General features: G+C 45.8%; 1 protein-coding gene across 1 annotated transcript in view; it reads left to right on the forward strand.

Annotated features, from left to right (window-relative positions):
* Nucleotides 1-13,994: 13,994 nt before the first annotated feature.
* The window catches only part of lrrc59 (leucine rich repeat containing 59), a 51,333-nt gene continuing 42,715 nt past the window's right edge, over nucleotides 13,995-22,612 (forward strand). The window contains exon 1 of the mRNA XM_072242685.1: nucleotides 13,995-14,056. Coding sequence (XP_072098786.1) covers nucleotides 13,995-14,056 — 62 coding nt within the window. The remainder of the gene's footprint in view (nucleotides 14,057-22,612) is intronic.

Consider the following 22,612-nt stretch of genomic DNA (forward strand, 5'->3'; position numbering starts at 1 on the left):
TGTGCTCAGAATTGAACTCTGTGACCGCTTTATTAGGTACAGAAGTAATAAAATGGCAAAGAGAACCCAGTGTTGCAGCTCTAGCCCATCCATTTCAAGGTTTGACATGTTTTGTGTTGAGAGACACACTGTTGTAACACATGGTTATTGGAGTTACTGTCACATTCCCAATCTCTAAAATCAGTCTGGCCATTCTCCTCTGACCTCTCTCATCAACAAGCTGTTTTTGCCACTGTCAGTACCTCCAGCTGAACTCTGTCTCTTTGTGTGTTTTCCCCAGGGCTGTCAGTCTGTGTATTTGTATTGCCATGTGCTCTGTTTTGTTTTCATGCCCCATGTGTTCCTGTCCCCACTCCTGCTCTACTCCGGCCCCTGTATTACTGAGTACTCCTCCCCTCACCTGCTTCCCACTATTACCTGTTTTGCTGCCACCTGTGTCTCATTGTACTCCACCTATCACCTGCCTCGCTGTTTATTGCTCAGTCCTGTGTTTTGCCAGATTGTGCCAGTGAGTTTTCCACAGCCTTTCCAGTATCTAAACTCTGTCCTTCTGAGTATTGTTCCTGCCTGTTTGTTGACCCTGATTTCATCTACTTATCTTGATCATCCTGGGTTTTGACTCTGCCTGTTTCCTGATTCTCATTCTTGGATTTCTCTGGATTTTTTGATCTCCACCTGAACTTTGACACTGACTTTGTTACCCCTCTGTGTTTGCTACTCAGTAAATATCACTGTGTGCACAGTACTTGGTCTGTGATTGGGTCCTTGCTCCAGCACCCTGACAGTACAATCTGGCCAGAATGGCTCCAGCAGACCCTGGTCGTCTGAGAGCTGCTCTGGAACAACGGGGAGTGATGCTGGGCAGACACCAGAACATGCTGGAGTCTGTGTCAAGGCAGTGGAGTTGCTTTCTGTCAATGTAGCTGACCATGTGGCCCAGACTCAGTCACTCCAGCTGTCCCAGAGCACCCATCGACATTCTGTGACTGCATTTTCCGCTCTGCCCTCCGTGTCCTCGCGTGCTCCTCCTGTCCAAGAGCCCTGTCTGCCTCCTCCAGAAAAGTACTCAGGTGAGCCCGGTACCTGCTGCTCTTTTCTTTCCCAGTGCACCCTCATTTTTGAATTACAACCAACAACATTTCTGACTGATCGAGCCAAGGTAGCCTATGTCGTCACCCAACTGTCCGGTCGGGTGAGAGAATGGGGAACAGCCGTCTGGGAGGCAGGCTCACCTTTCTACATCAGTTTTCAGTTATTTACTGAGGAGAGGAGAAAAGTGTTTGATCACTCCAAACATGGGAGAGAGGCTGCCCATGAAATGCTGCACATGCACCAGGGGTGCAGATCTGTGTCAGATTACACCTTAGAGTTCCGGACCCCAGCCACCTCCAGCAGCTGGAACTCGGGGGCACAGTACGACACCTTCCTGAATGGCCTCTCCAAAGACATTAAAGATGAGCTGGTCACCCAGGACCTTCCTGCCACCTTTGAAGCCCTGGTGGACTTGTCCATCTGTATTGATGTTCGCCTTCAGCAGCGCTGCAGTGGGAGGGGTTCCAGAGGGTCCCTGGGGGCACTGGGTGAGTTCCAAGCTCCTCGTCAGTCTACATTGCCCTGCCATTTGCCCCCATTTACAATCCCCATTCCAGAACCCGAAGCTATGAAGGTTGATTGTGCCCGCCTGACGCTAACTGAAAGACAAAGTAGAATCAGCAGCCGTTCCTGTCTGTACTGTGGCCAACCAGACCACTTCATCGTCACCTGCCCAGTAAAAGCCAAGTGCTCACCAGTAGGACGAGGAGTACTGGTGAGCGTGACCCCTGCCTGGCCCTCCTCGACGCCACTCACTCTCATACCTGCTTCTCTGGAGTGGGGCATCCAATGGCGAGCAGTCTCTGTCCTGGTCAATTCTGGTGCAGAGGGGTGTTTTATCGATTCCAGCTTGGCTGCCCACGTCTGCTCTCCAGTCACCATTTGTGGCCAGCGCCCTGAATGGTCAGAGACTGGCTAACATCACCCATGTCACGGCCCCGGTGAGTCTCAGTTTATCCGGCAACCATCATGAACAGTTAACCCTTTATGTTATTGACTTTCCTCAAGCTCCCATTGTCCTGGGCCATCCCTGGTTAGTTAAACACAACCCCCACATTGACTGGCTCAGTCACAAGGTTGTAGGCTGGAGCCCACTCTGTCACTCCCACTGCCTCCACCATGCTCAGATCCCCTTGTCTCCAAGCCCAGATCCCTCGAGGAATTTCCAGACCTTGGTGCCATCCCTCATGAACACATGGACCTCAAGGCTGTGTTCAGCAAGTCCCGGGCCACTTCCCAGCCGCCTCATCGTCCACATGATTGCGCCATTGACCTCTTACCTGGCACATCTCCCCCAAGGGGCCGCCTGTATTCCCTGTCCGTACCTGAAACAGAAGCCATGAGTAAGTACATTCAGGAGTCTCTGGCTGCAGGCATCATCCGGTCATCTTCCTCCCCTGCTGGTGCCAGTTTTTTCTTCGTTGAAAAGAAGGACGGCTCCTTGCATCCATGCATTGATTACCGGGGACTGGATAAGGTCACTGACAAGAACCGTGACCCTCTTCTGCTCATGACCTTGGCACTTGAACTACTGCAAGAAGCCTCAGTTTTCACCAAGCTTGATCTCCGTAATGCCTACCACCTTGTCCGCATCTGCGAAGGGGACGAGTGAAAGACGGCCTTCAAAACCACCTCAGGCCATTACGAGTATCTGGTCATGCCATTCGGTCTCACCAGTGCCCTCGCCGTCTTCCAAGCGCCGGTAGATGATGTTCTCAGGGGCATACTGAACCAATTTGTTTTTGTGTATCTCAATGACATTTTGATTTTTTTTCTAAGCCCCTTGCTGAACACACAGGTCACATCCGCAGAGTTCTCCAGCGCCTTCTGGAGAACCAGCTCTTTGTGAAGGCTGAGAAAGGTGAGTTTCAGTGCAATATTGTCTCCTTCCTGGGTTATGTAATTTCAGGCGGTTCCATTCAGATGGATCAACAGAAGGTCAAGACAGTGGTCAAATGGCCCCAACCCTCGACTCGTCAGGAGTTGCAACACTTCTTGGGCTTTGCTAACTTCTATCGCTGCTTCATCAGAAATTACAGTACACTGGCTGCACCACTCACTGCTCTTACCTCATCGGCTGTCAGATTCTCCTGGCCCCCTGCTGCTGAAAAAACATTCTCTGACCTGAAGGAACGTTTCACCTCTGCCCCCATCCTGATTAACCAGACACCGACCGGCAGTTCATTGTGGGGGTGGAAGTGTCTGACATTGGTGTAGGAGCTGTTCTCTCTCAGTGCTCGGCCAGGGATGAGAAGGTACACCCCTGAGCCACCTTCTCTCACCGCCTCACTCTCACCGAGCGGAATTACGATGTCGGAAACTAGGAGCTGCTGGCTGTGAAGCTAGCTCTGGAGGAGTGGAGGCATTGGCTGGAGGGAGCCAAGGTGTCATTCTCAGTCTGGACTGATCACAAAAATCTGGAATATATCCATACAGCCGAGCATCTCAACTCCCGTCCCGGTCGTTGGTCCCTGTTTTTCTCAAGACTCAAGTTTACTCTGTCCTTCCACCCGGTTCCAAGAATGGAAATCCTGATGCCCTCTCCTGAAGATTTCCTTCCTCTGAGACCCCTGAGGTCCCCGATGTCATCGTCCCTGCTCACTGTCTCGTGGGTGCAGTGTAATGGGACATTGAATCCATTGTGCACGCTGCCCAACAGAGCGAGGCAGCCCCCGGTCAATGCCCCACTAACCGTGTTTATGTTCCCAGCTCTGTCCGCTCACAGGTATTGCAGTGGGGTCATTCTTCCCGGTTATCCTGTCACCCTGGAACCAAGCATACTCAGGCCTTCATCAGTCAGCGATTCTGGTGGCCCTCCATGGGAGATGACATCTACAACTTCGTCTCATTCCACTCGGTCTGTGCTCAAGGCAAAAACTCTAACCAGTCACCTGCTGCTCTGTTACAACCCCTATCTATCCAGAAGAGACCCTGGTCCCACATTGCCCTGGATTTTGTCACCACTCTTCCCCCATCAGATAGTAACACCACCATTCTCACAGTAGCTGATCATTTCTCCAAGTCTGTACACTTCATTCCTTTACCTAAACTCCCCTCGGCCAAAGAAACAGCCAAATTACTAGTACTGCATGTTTTTAAATTACATGGTTTACCCGTAGATGTTGTGTCAGAAAGGGGCTCTCAATTCACATCCAACTTCTGGAGGGCATTCTGTAATCTCCTGGGTGCCCTGGTGAGTCTGTCTTCAGGATTGCACCCACAGACCAATGGCCAGACCGAGCGGGCCAACCAACAGCTAGAGACAGTATTGCAGTGTCTGGTCTCCCAGAACCCCTCCACGTGGAGTCAGCAGCTACCCTGGGCCAAGTACGCCATAAACTCTCATCCATCCTCATCCACTGGTCTGTCCCCTTTGGCCACCAACTTCTACTGTTTCCTGCCCAGGAGGAGGAGGTTGGCGTTCCATCCGCCGTTGTCAGCAGACGTGGAGGCGCACTCGCTCTGCCTTTCTCCGTGCCTCTGCTAGGATCAAGCGTCAAGCTGACCACCATCACTCCAAGGCCCCACGTTACCGCCAGGGACAGCATATGTAGCTTTCAACCGGAGACCTGCCCCTCAAGGTGGATTCCTGCAAGCTCACGCCCCAACCTCCACTTCATTGTCCCATTTCCCATTGCTAAAGTCATCAGCCCTGCTGCCGTCTGTCTCCAGCTCCCCTCCACTCTCTGCCGCATTCATCCCACCTTCCATGTGTCCCGCATCAAGCCTTTCATGAGCCACCCCCTGTGTCCTGTCCCCAAACCCCCCCCCTCCACCCTGCAGCTCATCGATGGGTCAGAGGCCTTCACAGTGTGTCAACTGCTGGACGTTCATCGGCGGGGCCGTGGCCTCCAGTACCTTGTGGACTGGGAGGACTATGGCCCTGAGGAGAGGTGCTGGGTCCCCACCCATAACAGCCTGAACCCCTCTCTGATCAGGAACTTTCATCACCAGCACCCAGCTCTACCTGCCGTGATGCCAGGAGGCATCTATAGATGGGGGGAGGGTATCGTCAGTACCTCCAGCTGAACTCTGTCTCTTTGTGTGTTTTCCCCAGAGCCGTCAGTCTGTGTATTTGTATTGCCATGTGCTCTGGTTTGTTTTCCTGCCCCATGTGTTCCTGTCCCCGCTCCTGCTCTACTCCGGCCCCTGTATTACTGAGTACTCTGCCCCGCACCTGTTTCTCATTATTACCTGTTTTGCCACCACTTCTGTCTCATTGTGCTCCACCTATCACCTGCCTCTCTGTTTATTGCTGTGTATTTCAGTCCTGTGCTTTGCCAGATTGTACCAGTAGGAGAAGGAGGGCTCTTGAAGTTGCTACATTTTTATAACAGAGTGTGGGAGGAGGGAAGATTACCAAGTGCATGGAAAGAAACAGTAGTAATTCCAATAAGGAAACCTGGCAAGGATCTGTCAAAACCCACTAGCTACAGACCAATTGCATTAACATCAAGTATATGTAAGATAATGGAAAGGATGATAACAGAAAGGTTATCATATGAGCTTGAGAAAAGGGGAATGCTGGCAAGTTATCAGAGTGGTTTTAGAAAGGGAAGGAATTCCATGGACTCTGATTATGTTAAGAGACTGAAATAAGGAAGGCCCAGGCAAATAGAGGGTCAGTAGTGGCAGTGTTCTTTGACATTGAAAAAGCCTATGATATGATGTGGAAGGAAGGATTATTAATTAAACTGCACAAGATGGGGGTTGGTGGGAGAGTTTTTAATTGGATTAAAGATTTTTTGTTTGGTAGAAAAATTCAAGTTTGGATTGGATCAGAATTATCAAAACAGTACATAGTGGAAAATGGCACACCTCAAGGTAGTGTGATTAGCCCATTACTTTTCATGATTATGATCAATGATGTCTTCACAAAGGTACCAGTGGATATAGGTAGATCACTGTTTGCAGATGATGGGGCCTTGTGGAAAAGAGGTGGGAACATGGACCATATCATCAGGAAACTACAAGAAGCAATTGATGAAGTGGTGGAGTGGGGTTATGATTGGGGATGTAGATTTTCAGTAGATAAAACTCAAACTGTATTTTTTACCAGGAAAAGGGTTGAGGTAGGGAAGAAGTTAAGGATGTATGGGATTGAATTAGAAAGGGTTGCATCATTTAAATTTCAGGGAGTTATATTTGATTCACGATTAACATGGGCAGACCATATCAGGAAAGTAGAGGAGAAATGTAAAAAGGTAATAAATGTGATGAGATGTTTGACTGGTAGGGAATGGGGAGCAAGTTGTTCAGCTTTGAAGAGAATGTATGTGGCTTTAGTAAGATCTGTGTTGGATTATGGAAGTATAGTGTATGGATCAGCAGCTAGGTCTCTTATAAAGGAAACTGGATGTGATTCAGGCTCAGGCCTTGAGAGTGTGCAGTGGGGCTTTTAAAACGTCACCAGTGTCAGCCCTACAGGTAGAAATGGGAGTAATGCCTTTGGAACTAAGAAGGATGCAACTGATGGCAAACTACTGGGCTAACTTGCCGAGACACAATGATTCTCACCCTGCTAAAGGAGTGCTGCAGGAGTGCTGGGAAAATGGGAGGTTTCAGAGGGATACCTTTAGTCGGGTAGGGAATGATATCGCGAAAGAATGTGGAGTATTTGATCTGAGGATAAGTCCTTCAGTAGTTTATCCAGTTGTAGCTCCATGGAAGCTTGTATGGCCTGACATAGACTGGCATTTGTTACAGGTAAAAAGGAAAGAAAGATATAAAACAGATTTGGTAAATGCATTTAACTGTCATGTGATGGAAAAGTATAGTGATTATACTCACACTTATATGGATGGTGCGAAGGAACCTGAAACAGGAGTGACAGGGTTTGGGGTGGTTATACCAGCAAAAGAAATTGGAATCAGCAGAAGAACATCTAATAAGTTAGGGGTGTTTACAGTGGAGATGCTGGCAGTGTTGGTTGCGTTGCAATGGGTGCAGAAAGCCAGACAAGTCAAAGCATTGATATGTTCAGATTCATCCTCAGTTCTAACAAGTTTAAGATCTTTTCACACACACAGTCGGCAAGATGTACTTTATGAAGTCCTTCAGTTAGTTACAAGAATTGCAAATCAGGGAGGTCAGGTAAAATTTCTATGGGTTCCAGCACATGTAGGGGTGAAGGGGAATGAGAGGGTGGATGAGTTGGCAAAGAGGGTGTTAAAGTAAGGAAATGTGGAAATGCACATTAGTATCAGTAAAGCAGAGGTTAAGTGTGTAATCTGGGAAAAAGTCAACCGAATGTGGCAAGAAAGATGGGACAGGGAGGCATTTATATCAAATACAAAAGAGTGTTGCAGTTACTAGGGTAGGTAATGGAAACAGAAGAGAGGAAATTGTGTGGACTAGGTTAAGGCTGGGGCATTGTGCGTTAAACAAAACATTGAAAATGATAGGGAAACACCAGACAGGATTGTGTGAGGAATGTCAGGAAGAGGAGTCAGTAGAACATGTAGTTTTGTGTTGCAGGAAGTATGGGATACAGAGAGAGATGATGAGAAATAAATTAAGGGAGTTGGGGATGCAGGAATTCACATTAAAAGGGTTGCTGGGCATGGGTGAGAGAGCACGTCCCGGTACTTTTAGCGTTTTTAAGGGGTACAGGGGTTTTTTATAGAATATGACGAGTAAACAGGAATAGGGTACTAGGATGGTCAATGATGGGAGGGTGAAGTGTAGGTTTGTATATATATATGTGTGTGTGTGTGTGTGTGTGTGTGTGTGTGAGAGATTGGGTGAAGGGATTTAGAATGTATGTCTAGTGCACATTCCGGAGCAAAGGGTGGCGGTAATGCACCATTAAGCTGGATGCCAACCGCCGTAAAACAAGATATGGACAGACAGATTGTGCCAGTGAGTTTTTGAAAGCCTCTCCAGCATCTAAGCTCTGTAATTCTGAGTATTGTCCCTGCCTGTTTGTTGACCCTGATTTGCCCAGAGAAAGCAGCTGAACACCTACACTCTGTCTGCCAGAAAAAGCAGGATCTCCCAGTGGCCACACATTTTAATTCCACATCCCATTTCCATTCTGACGTGTCTATCCACGGCCTCCTCTACTGTAAAGATGAAGCCACACTCAGGTTGGAGGAACAACACCTTATATTCCGTCTGGGTAGCCTCCAACCTGATGGCATGAACATTGACTTCTCTAACTTCTGCTAATGCCCCTCCTCCCCCTCATACCCCATCTGTTATTTATTTATTTATTCTCCCCCCCCCCCCTTTTTTTCTCTCTCTGTCCCTCTCACAATAACTCCTTGCCTGCTCCCCATCTTCGTCTGGTGCTCCCCTCCCCCTTTCCTTCTCCTGGACCTCCTGTCCCATGATCCTCTCATATCCCTTTTGCCAATCACCTGTCCAGCTCTTGGCTCCATCCCTCCCCCTCCTGTCTTCTCCTATCATTTTGGATCTCCCCCTCCCCCTCCCACTTTCAAATCCCTTACTCACTCTTCCTTCAGTTAGTCCTGACGAAGGGTCTCGGCCTGAAACGTCGACTGTACCTCTTCCTACAGATGCTGCCTGGCCTGCTGCGTTCACCAGCAACTTTGATGTGTGTTGCTTGAATTTCCAGCATCTGCAGAATTCCTGTTGTTTGCCCATTTAGCTTGATGGTTCTGGTTTTTGACTCTGCCTGCCTGTTGATTCTGATTTTTGGGTTTCCCTGGATTTTTTGATCTCCGCCTGAACTTTGATGCTGACTTTGTTGCCCTTCTGGGTTTGTTATGCATTGAGTTGCTGTCACATGATTGGCTAATTTGATATTTGGATGAACAGGAAGGTGTACGGATGTATCTAACGTGGCCACTGGGTTTATGTTAACCTATTCTGTGCACCCACAAGACACAAGAGATTATGTTGAACCTTCACCCTGAACAAATGATTCTTAATCAGTTTCGGCGCTCCCTCGAGACCAGGCACGCCTTTCTCCGACCGATTGTCCCAGACGCCAGACCGCTGCCCTGCGGACTCCCCGCCAGGCCATTTGTGAAGCACGGTGGAGTAGTCTTCCGGAACCTCCGCCCTCTGGCAAGGGAGCCATTGTCGGATTATACTGCTATCCCAGTCAAAGTGGCTCTGATCAACGCGAGATCATTATCCAATAAGACTTCTATTCTCAATGACTTTTTCACCGCCCAAGGATTGGATTTCTTACTGGTGACGGAAACCTGGTTAAGCACTGGTGAGCTTGCTCCGCTTGTGGAACTCTGTCCAGATGACTGTAACTTTTTTAGCACATGCCCAGACCCTCCCGACGCAGAGGGGTCTAGCCGCTATGTTTAAGAAACATTTTAATTGCTGTCTACTGAACTCTGATTATTTCCCCAGCTTCGAGGTACAATTAATCAAAGTAGGCCTGGTCAATCCCCTCTTAATTGCTCTTGTGTATCGTCCACCAAAAATACATAAGATTTTATCATTCAATTTGCAAACTTCCTCTCAAATACTATGCCCAACTTTGATTGAGTTCTGATTCTTGGTGACTTTAATATTCATGTTTGCTGTCCCGCTAAGCCTCTCGTAAGTGATTTTGTGCATTTGCTTGAGTCTTTTAACCTTGCTTTGCTTATCACTGGACCCACTCACATGCTAGGCCATACACTCGACCTGCTCTTGTCTGGTTTTCCGATCTGTAATGTGGAAATAATTGATGCCTGCTTGTCAAATCATAGTGCTGTTATGTTTGATGCTTCTGTCTTTTCCCCCTACTAAATTTCATCTTCCTGTACGTTGCTCTCGTTACATTAACTTTTTGACTGCCAACAAGTTCTCTGAGGCTCTCGGGGCTGCTTCGAATACCTGCACAATTGAGGCTTCTCCTTGATACTGTGGATCACGCCATTTTAATAGACCATCTCCAGTACGGGGTTGGTGTTGATGGCACTGCCTTGAACTGGTTCACGTCCTACCTCAAAAATAGAAGCTTTGCTGTCAACATGGGCAAATTTTCCTCTTCTCCAGCTAGTTTCTCCTGCGGGGTCCCACAAGGTTCCATCCTAGGTCCCATTCTTTTCTCTATATACTTGCTTCCCCTCGGCCAAATCATTCAAAAACACGACATTTCCTTCCATTGTTAAACTGACAACACACAGCTTTATCTCCCCTTGAAACCAAACGACCAGTCAAATCTAGTCAGCCTCATGAACTGCCTTGAGGATGTAAAGTGTTGGATGGCACAAAACTTCCTACAGCTGAATGAAGACAAATCTGAAGTTGTCCTATTTGGGCCCCCTGACTCCATCAAAGTGATTACCAACAGTCTTGGTAACCTGTCCACCCTCGTCAAACCCCGTGGCAAAAAGTTCGTCAAGCAAGTTAATGCAGTAGTAAAAGCCAGTTTTTTCCAGCTTCGTACTATTGCCAAAATCAAGTTGTTTCTCTCTTTCAAAGATCTTGAGAAAGTCATCCACGCCCTTATATCCTCCCGCTTGGACCACTCCAACTCCCTGTATACTGGGATTAGACAGTCCTCCCTGTCCCGCCTGCAACTGGTCCAGAACACCGCAGCCAGGCTCCTGAGGTGCCCAGAGGGACCATATTTCTTCTATCCTGGCCTCTCTCCATTGGCTACCAGTACGGTTTAGAATTGGTTTTAAGGTTCTCCTGTTTGTTTATAAAGCCCTAAATGGGCTGCCCCCCTCCTATATCGCAGACCTACTAACCCCTTATTCTACTTCCTGGTCCCTCAGGTCGGCTGACTTGGGGCTCCTGGCTGTCCCACGATCTAAATTTAAGTTCAGGGGTGACCGTGCCTTTGCTGTTGTAGCTCCTAGACTAGGGGTGTCAAACTCATTTTAGGTCAGGGACGGACTGGGAAAATTGCGACTTCATGCGGACTGGATCAGTTGTGCGCGCGCATGCTCCCACAGCTTTCGTTTACTTCGTTTTTTTTCGCCCTGCTCTCGCATGTCTCAGTCTCTGCTATAACTATAAAGTGTTTCACTTTACGAATTCCGTTTCTTATGAAGAAGGTTGCCTGGCAAGCATTCTTTTTATGATTAGTATTAACTTACAGTCTTAGGCTACAAGAAAGTTGTGATGAGAGAGAGAAAAAACGATGCTATTTTGGCTAAGATTGTTTTGGAAGCCACACCCTTTCCATTAACCATTTGCGTCTGCTAATGTTCAATTTCAAATGTAAACCTAATGAAGAAATTGTAAATGAAGTCTAATTTGTATTAGCCTGCTTCCAGCAATCAAACTCAGACAATGAACACAGTTAGCTTATAATTTTTATTGAAGTGATCACATTTACAATAGAATAGTCAGTAAATGAATGAATCACAATATTATGACACTCAATGTCTCAGAACACATTTTACTTACATGTCGCAGTGCATTGAACAGTGTGTGCGGGGGGGAAGAGAACGGGAGGGCGTGCGGTGGGGGGGGGAGAACGGGAGGGCGTGCGGTGGGGGGGAGAGAACGGGAGGGCGTGCGGTGGGGGGGGAGAGAACGGGAGGGCGTGCGGTGGGGGGGGGAGAAAGTTGGGGGGGTCTATCACACCTGTAATGTTGCTGCCACTTTTAGGGCTTTGGTCCTTTGCAGTGATGGGGTTATGGTGCCATGCCAGATCACAGGGTCTGACCTGCTCCAGAACCCTGTGTTCATTGGGATTTGCATGTTTTCCACAAACACTGTGACAACTCATCATATACAGTCCCTTGTTTAGACAGTCATTAAATATTTCACAGTTTAAAGACTGTCCTGATACTTTGACACCCATCTGTGAGTTATCTGTTTACTGGGATTTTGCTGTGAAAATAACTGCATTTCTTTCCACACTATCTCTAACACCATTTCACTTTGGTTTATCTATAACGACACTGCAGTTTGTTATTATCACAGAAAAATCCAAAACATGTCTAATTATTCCTGCCACCCATTCTCTACCTATTCATATATATAACTATATAACAATTACAGCACGGAAACAGGCCATCTCGGCCCTTCTACTCCGTGCTGAACGCTCACTCTCACCAAGTCCCACCGACCTGCACTCAGCCCATAACCCTCCATTCCTTTCCTGTACATATATCTATCCAATTTTACTTCAAATGACAATATATAACCTGCCTCTACCACTCTTGCTGGAAGTTCGTTCCACACAGACTCCCCCCAGATACTGGGAGTCCACCCTTCTGCGAGCTGCAAACATGCTGTTTTAACGGAGTACCTAGAGCCATTGCGGCTTTGAACGGGAGATAGAACAGGCGCGTGAAAAGGGTAATGCTACGATAGTCATAGGTGATTTCAATATGCAGGCAGATTGAGAAAATCAGGTTGGTGTTAGATGGGAAGAGTGGAAAGTTAGAGTCCCTACGATATGGATTTGTAGAGCACTTTGTGGTTGAGCCCACTGGTGGACAGGCAAGCTGCAGGGAGAATTCGGAATGTGCAGGATAGTTACAGTCCAAAGGTGAAGAAGAATTCTAAAGGGAGGATGTCACAACCGTGGCTGACAAGGAAAGTCAGAAACGGAAAAAGAGGGCATATAATAGAGCAAACTTCTTTTTTAAATATACAGTATTTCTGTTTTTGCACTTTTTGAAATCTATTCAATATTGGTAATTGATTTACTTGTTTATTTATTATTTTTTTCTCTGCTAGATTATGTATTGCATTGAACTGCTGCTGCTAAGTTGACAAATTTTGCGTCACATGCCGGTGATAATAAACCTGATTCTGAAAAATTAGTGAGAAATTAGAAGATTGAGAAGCCTTTAAAAAACCACTTAAGGCTTTTTGTAGTTGCCTTCAAGAGAGAAACGATGAAATATGAAGGTAAGCTAGGCAATAATATAAAAGAGAGACAAGAGTGGATATTGGGCCACTGGAAAATGATGATGGAGAGGTGGTAATGGGGACAAATAAATAGTAGGCAAACTTAAGTATTTGCGTGAGTGTTCACTGTGCAAGACAGCGGCTGAACGCCAGGAATTCGGGAGTCTCACGGGGCAGAAGTGAGTATTTGCTATTATTGACCATAAAGTATGACTATGACTATTTGGATGCAGCGATCAGCTACAGGGAAAGCAGCTCGACAATAGAAGGAACAGCAAAGGGAAAACTACGGATGCAGACTTTCTTAACGCAGCAGTACTGTTGGGCTTCAGTCGCGCCTAGCCAACGTTGGCGGACCACGGATGACTGACAAGCAGAAGTTTTTCTCTAACCAGATACCCATCCTCTGGACGTGTCGATCCAGTGCCAATTTTACCACGGCTCGCCACCTTTGCTTGTAAAGCCCCTATCCCTCAGCCCTCACCTGTTCATCCGGCTGCCGTGGCCGCCGTGGAGGCATGGGGTGAGCGCAGACCCCCGGCTCCAGTTCCAGCCCCTCTGTCCCGCGGCGCACCGCGCTCCCGCGCTCCTCAGCATCGCCATCCCGTATCCGGCACGGCCGAAGACTCCGTGCGGCCGCAGCTCCAACTAGCAGCGAGTCAGTGACTCCACCCACGGGAAGCGGAAGGAATGTACCGTGACTCTGTGGGATTATTTACACACCGGAATACCCTTGCCAAAATACGCCCTTCATCAAGTCGACGTGATCTCGTGACCGAGCCGGACTGCCCGGACTTGCGTCGAACGAAGTGTAGGCTCTTCCCAACTCTTCTCAAACTTTCAGCTCCTCGGTGGAGCGAGTGATCCGCGGGGCAAACAGAAAACTCCGCAACCTCCGGCAAGATCGATCTAGGACCTGCAGAGAAGGCGAACACAGGGCGTTGTGTATTTAATCCTTAAATAATCTGAGTATTCTTATAGGTATATTGTCACAAGGTGGGAGTTGATGGGAACGGACCCAAATGCAAGACACAGACACTGAAGTACTAGGAACAGGACAAGCTTTATCAAGGAAGCAAGGGCAGTCAGGAAGAAACGACGCTGGACATATCATGGTCCGGTCCGTGATGTTCGCATTCCGGTTCACCGTCCGGTCCATTGTCCTTTATTCCAGGTTTTTCCATTTTCCCTTGTTCTGTTGGGTGCTCTAATTGAAACACCTGATTCCCATTTTGGGCTGGCTACATAAATAGCTCCTGGGTTTATCTTCATTTGGTGGTGAGACTGGAAGCTGGCTGTGTTTTGCTTGATGTGTGAGTGTGTTTTGGAACCTGTTGAGGGAAAGAGAGTGGGGAAGGAACGGAAATTGCTGGGAGAGGCTCGTGTGGGTCCGGTAATGGCGGACAGGATAAGAGGCGGGGTTGAGGGAAAGAAAGTGGAGAAGGAGAGGGATAGAGACTTGGGACCAGAGATAGGTAGCTGGGGAGAGGTGGATTATTGTGAAGGGAGAAATAAAGGGAATGAGGAGGTAGTGAGGGGTCGGATGAATAAAAACCAAGACAAAGGGAATAAAAGAATAAGAAATGATAGTGGAGAAAGCTCTGAAAGTGAGGAAGATGAACAAGCTCAGAGAGGAGGTGTTGTCATAATTAGGTTTAATGAGAAGGCTCAGGGACATATAAAGAAAATTAACCCGTTTGTGCTAACAACAGCTCTGACAAATAAGATAGGGGAAATAGTATTTGCAAAAGTCCTTAATGATGGCAACTTATTGGTAAGATGTGCGAATGAGGAACAACTTGAGAAAGCACTCAAGCTAAAAGAGATAGGAAAATGTAAGGTGGAATACACTGGGAGGGTGGGAGCACAAAACAGTGGTTGTAAAGGAGTGATCACGGGGATACCAATGAGTATAAATATGGAGGAGATAAAGAGGAATATCAAAGGAGGGAAAGTAATGAATGTTCAAAGACTGAAAACAACAAAGGAGGGAGTGAAAAAGGAAAGTGAATCTGTATTGATTGAATTTGAAGAAGAAAGAGTGCCAAGGAAGGTGTTCCTGGGTTTCATGAGTTACCCAGTAAGGGTGTATGTGCCAAAGCCATTGAGGTGCTATAATTGTCAAAGGTTTGGACATGTGGCTAAAAACTGTAAAAGGCAGAGGAGATGTGCTAGATGTGGGGGTGATCATGAATATGGAAAGTGCGGAACAGGAGTTCAACCAAAATGCTGCAATTGTGGAGGAGCTCATAATGTTGCATATAGTGGGTGTGAGGTTGTGAGACGGGAGACTAAAATTCAAGAAATAAGAGTGAAAAGAAAGATCACTTATGCAGAAGCTGTAAGAATGTCAAGAGAACAGAATAATGTTCCTAATGAACAGGGAGCAATAAGGATATGAGAGATGCAACAAAGAACAAATGACAGGATTTATGTAGACAAAAAGGCTCTAGTAACATTTATTGCAGGAGTGATTAATAGTACGGCTGAGGTAAAGTCAAAAAGTGACAAAATTCAGCTGGTGGTAAAAGCAGCTGTGAACCATTTAGGGTTAGTAGGACTGACATGGGAGGAAGTGAGGGAGAACCTCAGTAATCAGTCAAGCCAGGAAGTGTCATGTGTTGGTTAATACTAATTATGGTGATTCTTTTACAATGGAATGCAAGGAGCTTACTGGCCAATAGCCAGGAATTCAAGCACTTTATTAAAGAAATGGTTGTAAAACCGGATGTAGTGTGTATTCAGGAAACTTGGTTGAAACCAACTTTAGACTTTGTGGTATATGGGTATACAATGATAAGGAAAGATAGTGGGGGGGGGGGTTGTGCTATGTTAATCAAGCAAGGTATACCATATAGGGTACTGGAAAAAGGAGATGATCAGGAATACATAGTGGTGGAAGTGTGGGAGAGAGGGGAAGGAGTGGTTATAATTAACTACTACAATCCATGTAAAAGGTTGGATTTGGACAGCCTATTAAAGATACAAGGACAAAACAGACAAAGTAGTGTGGTGTGCAGATTTCAATGCTCATAGCACAATATGGGGGGATCAGATTACAGATCCAAATGAAAAGGTAATTGAAGATTTGATTGAAGAAAGGGATTTGGTGTGTATGAATGATGGTAGCGGCACAAGGATAGACATAACAACAGGAACTGAGTCAGTGTTAGATATTACGTTAGTGTCTAATACCTTGGCTGGCATTAGTAACTGGGGAGTTTGGACTGCTTCAACAGTAGGCAGTGATCACTACCCAGTTTTGTGTTCAGTGGGTGAAAGAGTTGAAGTTAGACCAGGTGGCGGAACCCCAAAGTGGGTGTTTGAAAAAGCTGATTGGGGTAAGTTCCAGAAGTTGAGTGAAGAAGGGTTGACAAAGATTGATATTTCTGGAAATGTAGATGAATTAAACAGTCAGGTGACTTCAGCAATTATCATGGCAGCAGAAGGATCTATACCCAGGAGTAAAAATAGGATGAATAGAAAACTGGTACCATGGTGGACAGAGGAATGTTGTCAGGCTGTAAAAAACAGAAATAGAGCATTCAGGCTAGTTAAAAGAACCCATAACATGCAGCATTTGGTTCAATATAAGAAAGCACAGGCAGTGGTGAGAAGAACTATACGTCAAGCTAAAAGGGCAATTGGAGGAGTTTTTGCGACAAGGTAGGAAGAACAACACCTGTGGGAGAGAGATGGGGAATGATTAAGAGGATGGGAGGAGATAGAAAGGAATGGGAATATCCAGTAATGATATCTGAGGAGGAAACTGCAGTCTTCAGTAGGGATAAGACTGAGGTCATGGCCAAGTCATTTGTACTGATACACAGTTAAGAAAATTTGTCTGAAGAAGGGAGAAGAAGAAGAAGGGAAAGAATAATGAGCCAACACCCAGGTGTGTTAAGCAGGAGGGAAGGAACAGATGATATAATTGATGATCCATTTACATTAGCAGAAATGGTGAGAGCAATAAAGAGATCGGGACCAACCTTCCCAGGGAAAGATCTGATATGCTCTGTGATGCTAAAAAATCTAGGAGAAGGAGCGCTCTTGAAGTTGCTGCATTTTTATAACAGAGTGTGGGAGGAGGGAAGATTACCAAGTGCATGGAAAGAAGCAGTAGTAATTCCAATAAGGAAGCCTGGCAAGGATCTGTCAAAACCCACTAGCTACAGACCAATTGCATTAACATCAAGTATATGTAAGATAATGGAAAGGATGATAACAGAAAGGTTATCATATGAGCTTGAGAAAAGGGGAATGCTGGCAAGTTATCAGAGTGGTTTTAGAAAGGGAAGGAATTCCATGGACTCAGTGATTATGTTAGAGACTGAAATAAGGAAGGCCCAGGCAAATAGAGAGTCAGTAGTGGCAGTGTTCTTTGACATTGAAAAAGCCTATGATATGATGTGGAAGGAAGGATTATGAATTAAACTGCACAAGATGGGGGTTGGTGGGAGAGTTTTTAATTGGATTAAAGATTTTTTGTTTGGTAGAAAAATTCAAGTTTGGATTGGATCAGAATTATCAAAACAGTACATAGTGGAAAATGGCACACCTCAAGGTAGTGTGATTAGCCCGTTACTTTTCATCATTATGATCAATGATGTCTTCACAAAGGTACCAGTGGATATAGGTAGGTCACTGTTTGCGGATGATGGGGCCTTGTGGAAAAGAGGCAGGAACATGGACCACATAATCAGGAAACTACAAGAAGCAATCGATGGAGTGGGGTTATGATTGGGGATGTAGATTTCCAGTAGACAAAACTCAAACTGTATTTTTTTTTACCAGGAAAAGGGTTGAGGTAGGGAAGAAGTTAAGAATGTATGGGGTTGAATTAGAAAGGGTTGCATCATTTAAATTTCTGGGAGTTATATTTGATTCACGATTAACATGGGCAGACCATATTAGGAAAGTAGAGGAGAAATGTAAAAAAGTAATAAATGTGATGAGATGTTTGACTGGTAGGGAATGGGGAGCAAGTTGTTCAGCTTTGAAGAGAATGTATGTGGCTTTAGTGAGATCTGTATTGGATTATGGAAATATAGTATATGGATCAGCAGCTAGGTCTCTTATAAGGAAACTGGATGTGATTCAGGCTCAGGCCTTGAGAGTGTGCAGTGGGGCTTTTAAAACGTCACCAGTGTCAGCCCTACAGGTAGAAATGGGAATAATGCCTTTGGAACTAAGAAGGATGCAACTGATGGCAAACTACTGGGCTAACTTGCAGGGACACAATGATTCTCACCCTACTAAAGGAGGGTTGCAGGAGTGCTGGGAAAATGGGAGGTTTCAGAGGGATACCTTTAGTCGGGTAGGGAATGATATCGCGAAAGAATGTGGAGTGTTTGATCTGAGGATAAGTCCTTCAGTAGTTTATCCAGTTGTAGCTCCATGGAAGCTTGTATGGCCTGACATAGATTGGCATTTGTTAGAGGTAAAAAGGAAAGAAAGATATAAAACAGATTTGGTAAATGCATTTAACTGTGGGTCTGGGTCTGGAGAGTGGGTCGGATCTGGAGAGTGGGTTGGGTCGGGGTATCTGGAGAACACATCAGGATATCTGGAGTTTGGGTCAGGGTCTGGAGTGTACGTCAGATCGTGGGAGGGTGCTGGGAGTTGGGGTCCAGGATGCTTATATATTTTTCACTCACTTTAAAGTCACTGGTTTATTACACTGTTGTGTAACCGTTGTGTAACATAGTCACCACTTATTATGGAATAGGCCCTTCAGCCCAACTGGTCCATGCTGCCCCAGATTCCATTCTGAGCTAGCCCTATTTGCCTGCATTCGACCCATATCCATCTCAGTCTTTCCTATCCAAATGTCTCTTGAAATTTGTTATTGCCTCATCTACTTCCTCAGATGGTCTTTTCCTATGGTGTTTCATTCTTTATCTGAAGAAGATAAAGCTTTGGAATCTTTCCTCTTTCAGTTTAAATCTGTGCCCTCTTGTTTTTGACTCCTTTTTTCTGGAATATAGACCTATTTATAGCACTACTCATTTTGTACTCTGCTTTAGATTTAGCCCTCAGTCCTCACTCCACAGAATAGAGTCCGAGCCCATCCATTGTCTCCCTATAACTTGGGCCTTCGGCACAGGGAGGATAACATACAGAAACCAGATGGTTAGGATAAATATGACAATAAGACACAGGTGTAGAATTAGGCCATTCAGCCCATTGAGTCTGTTCCACCATTCTATCACGGCTGATGTATTATCCCTCTCAACCCTATTCTCCTGCCATAACATTTACTAATCACGAACCTATCAACCTCCACTTTAAATATACTCAACAATTCTTTTTCAACAGCACTATATTCCATCTGCCACTTCTTTGCTCATTTTCTTAATCTGTCTATATCTTTCTGTAGACTTCCTGTTTAGTCATAGTCATACTTTATTGATCCTGGGGGAAATTGGTTTTCATTACAGTTGCACCATAAATAATAAATAGTAATAGAACCATAAGTAGTTAAATAGTAATATGTAAATTATGCCAGTAAATTATGAAATAAGTCCAGGACCAGCCTATTGGCTCAGGGTGTCTGACCCTCTAAGGGAGGAGTTGTAAAGTTTGATGGCCACAGGCAGGAATGACTTCCCATGACGCTCAGTGCTGCATCTTGGTGGAATGAGTCTCTGGCTGAATGTACTCCTGTGCCCACCCAGTACATTATGTGGTGGTTGGGAGACATTGTCCAAGATGGCATGCAACTTAGACAGCATCCTCTTTTCAGACACCACCGTCAGAGAGTCCAGTTCCATCCCCACAACATCACTGGCCTTACGAATGAGTTTGTTGATTCTGTTGGTGTCCGCTACCCTCAGCCTGCTGCCCCAGCACACAACAGCAAACATGATAGCACTGGTCACCACAGACTCGTAGAACATCCTCAGCATCGTCTGGCAGATGTTAAAGGACCTCAGTCTCCTCAGGAACTAGAGACGGCTCTGACCCTTCTTGTAGATGGCCTCAGTGTTCTTTGACCAGTCCAGTTTATTGTCAATTTGTATCCCCAGGTATTTGTAATCCTCCACCATGTCGACACTGACCCCCTGGATGGAAACAGGGGTCACCGTTACCTTAGCTCTCCTCAGGTCTACCACCAGCTCCTTAGTCTTTTTCACATTAAGCTGCAGATAATTCTGCTCACAGCATGTGACACAGTTTCCTACGGTAGCCCTGTACTCAGCCTCAACACTACCTGCCCTTCCAGCTATCTTTTTACTGTCTGCACACTTGGCACAAGCCATGAATTCTGTCATTGAGATGTAACATGCAAGGAAGTGGTCCAAGCACTGAGCTCTGTGGAACACTGGGAGCCAAACAGACAAGGTCTGTCACACTGCATCTTCTCACCCAAGTGTGGGATCACATAGAGACTCAGAACAGTTAAACAGAACCAAGAATTTTATTGACAGCTCATTGAAGGCTGCCTCCACCTCTGGAGACCAACGGAAAGAACACAATGTCTTTTTGGTCAGTTACTTATAGGGGCCACCATTGAGTTAAAATTTGGAAAAAATATCACTAAAGTTTTGCTAATCCCAAAACCTGTTGAACTTGTTTAACAGACATAGGTGGTGTCTAGTCTTGCACTGCATGGGTTTTTTCAGAGCCCATAAGATTTCTTTGGGACATGACAAATCCAAAAAAAAGAGACTTTAGGCACATGGAAATGACTCTTGTCCAATTTCACAAACAAGCAATTCTTGAACAGACACTGAAGAACCAGCCTTACATGTATTAGGTGCTCCTCATAGCAGTTAGGAAAAATTAAAACACAAACATTTCCCTCAGAATGTTATTGATAAATGTGACCAGCTCAAAGGGCATCATAATGACCTGGCGGGTACTAAAGGCTGTTCCCTTTATGAATGCAAATTAAATTATCAGTGTTTTTCAGGTCCAGTTTTTAAAAAATATTTGCACCTAGCAACATTTCAAAAGCTGTGTTAATAAGGGACAAGCAGTAGTGTTTCTTCACTGCTACTTTGTTTAAGCCACCATAATTTATGGACAGGGTATTGGGGTGAAGAGCCTGTAGGCCAGCCTTGGGCAAAGTGTAGCCCCTGCTTATTCACATGTGAAGCAATGAGAGCAGCTGGTGCAAGTCCTGGTTATGCCACCACAGACACCAGGCAAATGATCTTTAAACAGTATTGATGCCTGGCATCACCCATCTTGTAAAGACACTGCCCAGAAGAAGGCAATGGCAAACCACTTCTGTAGAAAAGTTTGCCAAAATGTTTGGGGGTGGTGTTAATCACGACTGGAATATAGGTGATAAGTCACTTATATGTGGCTAATACATTCAATTTCGTTTCTGAAAGGGTTTATCTAACGAATTTAATATTAAACACACAGCGCATATTTTCCTTGCATGAATATAATGATAAGTCAATTATAAGTCAATAGCATCATAACATTTTAAGTAACGTTTGGGTGTTAAACACACAGCGCATATTTTCCTCGTATGAACATATAAAATCATTGCAACACACCGATATCGCTGAATCAGTGGGAGCCCTGGGCTTGTTTCCCTGCAACAAGACGGAGCCATCGAGGGGTGATGGGAGACAGCGATATTCGAAGGGGGTTCCTTATGTCCAGTCTATTCCGCAATTTAGTTTTCGTTGCATTCATTGCAGAAAACCCCACTTCGCAGAGATATGTTGAAAATGGAAGGAACGTTTTTAGTGCTTTTGTGGCCATAATGCCGGCAGAGATGTTATATCAAACATACTTTTCAGCCTGCCGTCATTTGCAAACTCGAGGAGTTGATCTTCCCGTGCTGACATGGATGACGCGTGCGTAATGACGTCACGTGCGTTCAACAGTGGGCGTGACAGGGAATGAGGAAAGGTGCAGCTGACTCATATCACCAAATCATATTGTTTCCTCGCGGCCCGGTGTTTGGGGACCACTCTTAGCACAAAGAGAGACCAATCAGGATGCTCGCTCTCCCTCTCAAAAAAATCGATTTCCGGGATATTGTATATAATTTCCCTGCGTCAGGGAGCCACTATCGATATGCGGGAGACTCCCGGGACTTCCAGGAGAGGTGGGATGTCTGAAGTAGTAAATTGGATTAGACGCAAACACGGGGAAATCTGCAGATGCTGGAATTTCAAGCAACACACATAAAAGTTGCTGGTGAACGCAGCAGGCCTGGATTAGACATTGGCTTTGTGGGATGGTTGCCTCTCTGACCAGAGGTCTATGACTAGTAGGGCCAGTGCTGGGTCCTTTGCTGTTTGTCATCTATATATATTAATGACTTGGATGAGGGAATTCAATGCAGCATCTCCAAGTTTGCGGATGACACGAAGCTGGGTGGCAGTGTTAGCTGTGAGGAGGATGCTAAGAGGATGCAGGGTGACTTGGATAGGTTGGGTGAGTGGCAAATTCATGGCAGATGCAATTTAATGTGGATAAATGTGAAGTTATCCACTTTGGTGGCAAAAATAGGAAAACAGATTATTATCTGAATGGTGGCCAATTAGGAAAAGGGGAGGTGCAATGAGACCTGGGTGTCATTATACAACAGTCATTGAAAGTGGGCATGCAGGTACAGCAGGTGGTGAAAAAGGCGAATGGTATGCTGGCATTTATAGCGAGAGGATTCGAGTACAGGAGCAGGGAGGTACTACTGCAGTTGTACAAGGCCTTGGTGAGACCACACCTGGAGTATTGTGTGCAGTTTTGGTCCCCTAATCTG

This window comes from Mobula birostris, chromosome 24, assembly GCF_030028105.1.
Source record: "Mobula birostris isolate sMobBir1 chromosome 24, sMobBir1.hap1, whole genome shotgun sequence".
NCBI classification, from domain to species: Eukaryota; Metazoa; Chordata; class Chondrichthyes; order Myliobatiformes; family Myliobatidae; genus Mobula; species Mobula birostris.